Source organism: Lepisosteus platostomus, chromosome 5 (assembly GCF_059453375.1).
Source record: "Lepisosteus platostomus isolate fLepPlt1 chromosome 5, fLepPlt1.hap1, whole genome shotgun sequence".
Lineage (NCBI taxonomy): Eukaryota > Metazoa > Chordata > Actinopteri > Semionotiformes > Lepisosteidae > Lepisosteus > Lepisosteus platostomus.
The window spans coordinates 63,128,316-63,135,417 of NC_142615.1; the positions used below are offsets into that span (position 1 = coordinate 63,128,316).

Sequence of the window (7,102 nt, forward strand, 5' to 3'; positions counted from 1 at the left end):
AGTTTGCTTGTTAGAGAGCTAGCTGGCACCCAGAGCACTGCAGAGTCTATTTACTGTGACTTACTTGATGTACAACATCAGGACTTTTCAGATCCCTGGCACACGTTGAGATCACAGACATGGCCATGCAGGTATGCCAAGCCACATGTATGTCTCAGCATCTTGCCATGATCATACAGGTATATGGTTAGTAAATTTATGTTTTGATTGCAACAACCCTGCAATGAACATGGCTTACAGCAGCACTAGACTGGAGATTTTGATATTTGCTTAAATGAAGAAAAAAAGCCAAGTGTGTATCATCAAACTGGCGTGCTGCCCCACATAAGCGATACAAACAAACACTGCTTTATTGAGGAGCACTGCCTGAGCTTATTATTGGTAACTTGGAGACCAGACCAACCTCTTCAGTGGAAAAAAAGTGAAGGACAGGACCCACAGTATTAAAAAGTTATTTCTTTAATCTTGTTTCTTAGGCAGTATCTATCAAGGTTGGTATAAAACTATCTGAAATGAATATTTTCACATACTGAACTCCAGAAGGATATACAGGAAGGAATGAAGCAGAAGGTAGACAGATGTGGTTGTTATTGCATTTTCTGTCTTTTATTTCCACACCATCCATGAACAGATTTACAGTAAAATCAGGAAAGGCAGTACTGACAGAGTCACTTTCTCATGGATAACATCAGAGACTATGGCATATTCCCAAGGGGTAACTGGAATCTGGAATCTGTCCAAGAACTCAGGGCAATTCAACAACCTACCCTCTTTGTTTAGCAATGGTGCCACTAACCAAATTTATAATAGCATATCTGAAAAGTATACTTTTAATTTTGTACTTAATGTTCTTGCTATTCTATAAATAGTTGTTCTATTTCTTCAGGAGACAATTATTTTTAATGTAACCGGGTGGTTACGGAGTGGATATTTGAAATCTGATACTGAAATTGGTAGCTGTCGCTTTAAGACACGCACGTATGAGTGACGTCAGTGCGCCAGTAATTGTGGAAGTGAACATCGTAAAGTTCTATTTAAATTCTATTAAAAATGTGAGAAATAATAAAGCACGGAAAACATATGATATATGTAAAAATACAATTTAATCATATAACTTACTTATTACCTCTGGTGGTTAACTGCTTATTTTTCTGTTTGTGTTTGTTATCTTGTACATAATTTGATCCTCTGATTGTATTTGTAAACTTTTTATACATTTAATAAAAAATTCTTTAAAAATAAACATAGTAAAGCTGAGCTTGGTGTGTGGCTCCGTGTGATGTGAATGCAGAGAGCGTGTTAAAAGAAGACTGTGATATTCTGTGTGTCTTGGATTAGACGAGATTAGAGTGAGTAGTTTTGTTTTTATATTTCTGTGATGTAATGGGACCAATGAAGAATGTGGCATTCAGACTAATGTGGAGTATTTCTTTCCTTAGGGAAATTGCCACTACCGTATTTTTTTTGTCTTTGTTATTTTAGTAGCACTTTGTGCATCCTGGTGTGTGTATATCTCCATGTATATCTATGTGAATGTTTCGGGTTAAAGGTTATACTGCATCCAATCTAAATTCTGTAACAGAAAATAATACAACCAATCATTTTTATGATTTCATGCAGATCCAGAATAAAAAGAATCCCCATTTAAGTTTATTGTAGTACGGTGTGTGCTTTCCCGGGCTACATTAATATTTGCATTTCTGTGTTGATTGTGTAACACAAAACAAAAAGGATTAGCTGATGCGTATATCTGAAACTCTTACATATAGTCTTCGATACTTCGATTTAAAAATATTTTAAACGTATTAAACATGTTTTGAACAAAAGCTTGCAGAAAAAAGGCATATTCAAAATAAACGTATCTGGACTTACCTACATTAAACAGCTACAGTGAAAATATTGTACATACTTATGTCCTTGAAGGTACTGTATAAAGCTGAAATAAATTTGCAATCGCACGGTTCAACACGAAGAGTGCAGCTCGATGGCGATTCAGACCTCCCGAGTAGCTGGTGGTAGCAGGTGCAGTGAAGTTTATATCAAATTGCCGAATCTCCTTTCTCAGCTCCGCTCCTCGGCTGTTTTGAAGCCGCTGCAGCGCTAGTGTATAACGTCATCACGAATCGCTGGCTGTGCAGATATTTAACCCACGTGGCAGTAATTTAATCGGTTAGTTTGGATGAATAATAAAGACGGTTATTTTATTTAAAAATAACTTTCCATCTCCTGAAGAAACGACCCTGTTTATCTGTAGATTTGTAGAGACCCCGAACGTATAACTTCTGCCTCTGTTTCGGATCGAATCTTTAGAAAGATGGCTAATGTGTTCTTCACACTGGAGACAGAGCTTCACTCCTTCATGGAGGTTTCGCTTAAATCGATCGTGGACGAAGTTTCTGAAGTTTTTCGAAACAGGATGGTTAAAATCACACAGTTTGTGGAAGAGAGTTTCGGGAGTGAAATGGCGCAGCTGAAGAAGGAAAACGAGAGCCTGAAGTGGAGACTGCAGCTGTGGGAGAAGGAGTCGGGAGGAGGAGGAGATCAGGGACAGACAGATCGTGTTGGACACACGCTTCCCTGTGAAGTCCCTGCAGAAATAAAAGAAGAAATGGACACGAAACTGGAGCTGTCAGGTCAGTGTGATGACTTGTATGAAGTCAGTGTCTGTGTGTTTAAAAACAGTGTCTTTAACTTCCTCACTGGTGAGAGTATAGTGGAGAGATGCAGAGTGAAGTGGAAAATACTGTGTGATGTACAGTAGCAACGAGATTCTTTACTGCAAACTGAATTGTTGTTGTTTGGTTATGGTGCTTAAAACATCCTTGATATAGTAACAGGGCTACAATCACGTCATTTAGACACAGTTAGTTTGTATTTGTAAATTTAGTGAAAATATAATGTAAAGCAATATTTTTAGTTATTTGGTCTGCTGTAAATCTGAAGGTTAAAGTAAGTAAAGACACAATAATTGTATAACTGAATCACTTTCTATAATTTAGCGTCATTACCATAATTATTGTATTTGTATTATATGTCTGTACATATAAATACACACATCTCATGTATTATTTATATATGTAATATATAATTATAAGAACAAGTAAAGGTTTATTACATGGTGAAAAGAGAAGAAAGAGAAGAAACAGAAGACAATGTTTCTATTGTGTTTCTTTTCTTCTCTTTTCATCAACGAATAAACCTTTACTTGTTCCTTTGCAACCTGCACATGCTGATGCAGCTAACTTCTTGAACATATATAATAATATAAATGTAAGTGGCCATATTAACATTTTCAGGATCACTGTGTCTATATTCTCCTCTTTCTGCGCAATGTCAATGTACTGGAGTGTTCAGTCAGTGTGTCTGTATTAACCCCCCTCTCTCTCAGTGCAGTGTTAATGTACTGGAGTGTTCAGTCAGTGTGTCTGTATAAATCCCTCTCTCTCTCAGTGCAGTGTTAATGTATTAGAGTGTCCAGTCAGTCTGTCTGTGTTAACCCCTCTCTCTGATTATAGTGTTAATGTACTGTAGTGTGCAGTCAGTGTGTCTGTGTCTCAGTGCAGTGTCAGTGAACTGTAGCATCCAGTCAGTTTGTGAATATTGGTGTGACAAGTGCTCTGTGCTGGTCTATCTAGATGCTATAAAATCCCTTTCATTTTTAGGAGAACAAGTCTTGTTCTGCATCTGCAGTTCATGCTTTTCTGATCTCTGTGGCTGAACATTTCCTTTTGTTATAGTTGGATTCAGAACCTCACTTGGACAGAGACTAGGATTAAATTTATTTCTTTTGAGTGTCATGATTTTATTATTTTCAGTTCCTTTTCACGTTATCTTTGTTCAGGCAACTCGAGTGTGTTTGACTATTTGGTGTATATCTAGTTTGAAAATGAGCTTTGACAATTTCATTTAGATAAGGTTATTGATGATATTTCCTTGCTATCTCAAAATTATTATTTTTTGCCTCTTATGTATGAATATTATTTCCTTTTGAATTCTCCTCTAAGATCACGTTCAAGGTTTTATTCTCTTCTCCTGTGTTTTCAGGCTCAGAGGCCAGTGGTCTCCCTGACGCTGGGGAAAGGGCTCCTTTTGAACAGCAGCACAGTGAGGAGTGGGGCTCCTGTCTGATGCAGGAGACAGGGCTCACTGCTGCAGAAGGGAAAGAGAAACTCAGTGAGCAGCACACAGAGAGCAGACAGAGTGTAGAGGATATGGACTCTGTGCCCATGATGAAGACCGAGCCTGAGAGTGGGACACCTGGGCTCTTAGTATCTGAGGACTTTACAAAGAAGATTAATAATCTAGATACTAACAATATTAGACAAGGTTGTAACGAACTGGACTGTGACTCTGTACAAAATCACAAAAAACAACTGTATGCATTTAATCTTAAAAAGCAGGATGTGGATCCTCAGTTGATTGACCCTGCAGAGCAGCAGACTGATGTACCTGGTGAAGAGAACAGTACTAAATTACAGCACACAGTGAAGAGTGAGGACAGGGAGGAACAACAACAGCTCCTACAGGGCTTGATGATAATAAGGCCTTGTTCTGTTAGAGTGGAGAGACTGTCATTGCAGAAGTGTTTTAAACAAATGAATCATTCTTTAGTATCTAAGAACTTTACAGAGATGTATAATAATTTGGACACTAAGAGTATAGCAAAGCATGTGAATGAACTGGAGTTGGTCTCTGTTCAAGGAAGAAAGGAAGAGGAAGAAAAGGAATTGAAAGTTTTCAGTTCCCAGTTGATTCAGCCTTCAGAGCAGCAGACGAATGTACCTGGCAAAGAGAACAGTACTGAGTTACTGTACTCAGAGGAGAGTCAGTATAGAGAGGAAAGAGAGGAACAACAGGGAGGCCCACAGGACTTGATAGGAATGAGTTCTTCTTCTGCAAACATGCAGAGACTGTCAGTGCAGCAGTGGATTAATCATTCAAGCAACGTTAAAAATCACCAGCTCACTGCAGGCCAGAGGATTAGGAAGACTCATCCAGCACCTTGTTTGGATAATGTAGAGAAAATGTCAGTACAGCCCAGACAGCAGCAATGTTTTCGACAATCAAGTAAATTAAAAAGTCACCAGCGCACCCATACTGGTGAGAAACCATTCACCTGCAAACAGTGTGGGAAAAGATTTAATCAGGCAAGTCATTTAAAAACCCACTTACGAATTCACACAGGAGAAAAACCATTCACCTGCCATCACTGTGGGAAGAGCTTTACAGAGGCAGGCAGTGTAAAAAAACACCAACTAATTCACACAGGAGAGAAGCCATTCACCTGCAGTCAGTGTGGGAAGAGCTTTATTCAGGCAGGCAATTTAAAAACCCACCAGCTTGTTCACACACGAGAGAAACCTTTCTTCTGCAGCCAGTGTGGGAAGGGTTTTATTCAGGCAGCCAATTTAAAAACACACCAGCTTATTCACAAAGGAGAGAAACCTTTCACCTGCAGTCAGTGTGGGAAGAGTTTTATTCAGGCAGGCAATTTAAAAACCCACCAGCTTGTTCACAAAGGAGAGAAACGTTTCACCTGCAGTCAGTGTGGGAAGGGTTTTATTCAGGCAGCCAATTTAAAAACACACCAGCTTATTCACAAAGGAGAGAAACCTTTCACCTGCAGTCAGTGTGGGAAGGGTTTTATTCAGGCAGGCAATTTAAAAACCCACCAGCTTATTCACAAAGGAGAGAAACGTTTCACCTGCAGTCAGTGTGGGAAGAGTTTTATTCAGGCAGGAAATTTAAAAACCCACCAGCTTGTTCACAAAGGAGAGAAATGTTTCACCTGCAGTCAGTGTGGGAAAAGCTTTATTCAGGCAGGCAATTTAAAAACCCACCAGCTTGTTCACACAGGAGAAAAACCTTTCACCTGTAGTGAGTGTGGGAAGAGTTTTAGTGTGGCAAGCAGCTTAAAAAAACACCAACTAATTCACACAGGAGAGAAACTGCTCAGCTGTAGTCAGTGTGGGAAGAGTTTTAGTACAGCAGACAACTTAAAAACCCACCAGCTTATTCACACAGGAGGGAGACGATTTAAGTGCAGTCACTGTGGGAAGAGTTTTAGTCAGCCAAGCCATTTAAAAAGACACCAGCTTATTCACACAGGAGAGTAACACTGGATAGTACAATACACAGAAGTTTAGAGTTGAATGATGATTTATTTTTAGTCTATCGTGGCATGACTTGATCATGAAGGTCTTTAACCCCTTAGCAGAACTCCCTGGCACCTGAATCTGTACAGGTTCTGAACAGCATTTCAGATTCAGAAAACTCCCAAGTTAAACTTGCATCATCAAAGCAATATATTTTTGTATATATATATATCTTTATATATCTTATATATGTATATATATCTTTGTAAATGATACACAAAGTATTGCTCTCGCTAATGACTCCAGTATTTTCTAAATCTAACCTTTTTTTTTACAGCACTGAAACCTGTTAAAAAATAAAGTTTTTGGAAAATTTATATCCATTTATGTAGGAAGATTCATTTCTATTTATTTAATTTAAATTACATGGTAATTGGTATTTAATTGTAATTTAAATTACAAGCACTCATGGACAAATACCATTACATTTTGCCCAGAAACATCATCAGCCAAGCTAGCAGCAGAAACTATTAGAATACTTGAGGATATAAAAAGTTTAAAACTTGGTGACATGACACATAACTTCTCCCTTTGTGTGGACAGTGTTTTCTTGTTTCTGTCTTTACCTGTCTAAGCTGTCCTAGTGGTCATGAATGAGTTTAGCTCCATTTCAGATGTTAAAATGAATTACCATAAATCTAAGGCCATTTCTCTAGGTGGCTTCAATTATATGGGGTCCCTTCCAAATGTCCCAGTTAAACGGTCTAAATTCCGTTTACCATGGGCTAAATGTTTCACTGAATCTTAGAGAATTGTGGAAACTAAACATTGCAGCAATAATTCTAAATGTCCAAATAGACTTGGAACTCTTGCATATTCTCCCTCTTTCCCTTCTGGGCCAAATCAGCTCAGTTCAGATGAAAGTCCTGCTGTACCTTCAGTGTCCCCATCTCCTCTCATTGTGTGTTTTCATTGTGTGTGTCTTGTGTATTTGTTATGTTGTTGTC

At 38.4% G+C, this 7,102-nt stretch overlaps 1 protein-coding gene across 1 annotated transcript; it reads left to right on the forward strand.

The window, feature by feature from the left end:
- The first annotated feature begins 119 nt into the window (after positions 1-119).
- Positions 120-6,116, forward strand: LOC148670962 (uncharacterized). The gene is made up of 4 exons (XM_088631036.1): positions 120-131; positions 4,765-4,778; positions 5,081-5,510; positions 5,844-6,116. The coding sequence occupies exons 1-4, from the start codon at positions 120-122 to the stop codon at positions 6,114-6,116; spliced, it is 729 nt and encodes a 242-aa protein (XP_088487162.1).
- The last annotated feature ends 986 nt before the right edge of the window (positions 6,117-7,102 follow it).

Bases quoted from the DNA above. Each gene is read 5' to 3' on its own strand.
- LOC148670962 (XM_088631036.1), top strand. The intron at 5,511-5,843 runs GTTCACAAAGGA...AAAACCCACCAG, and splicing joins ATTTAAAAACCCACCAGCTT to CTTGTTCACACAGGAGAAAA.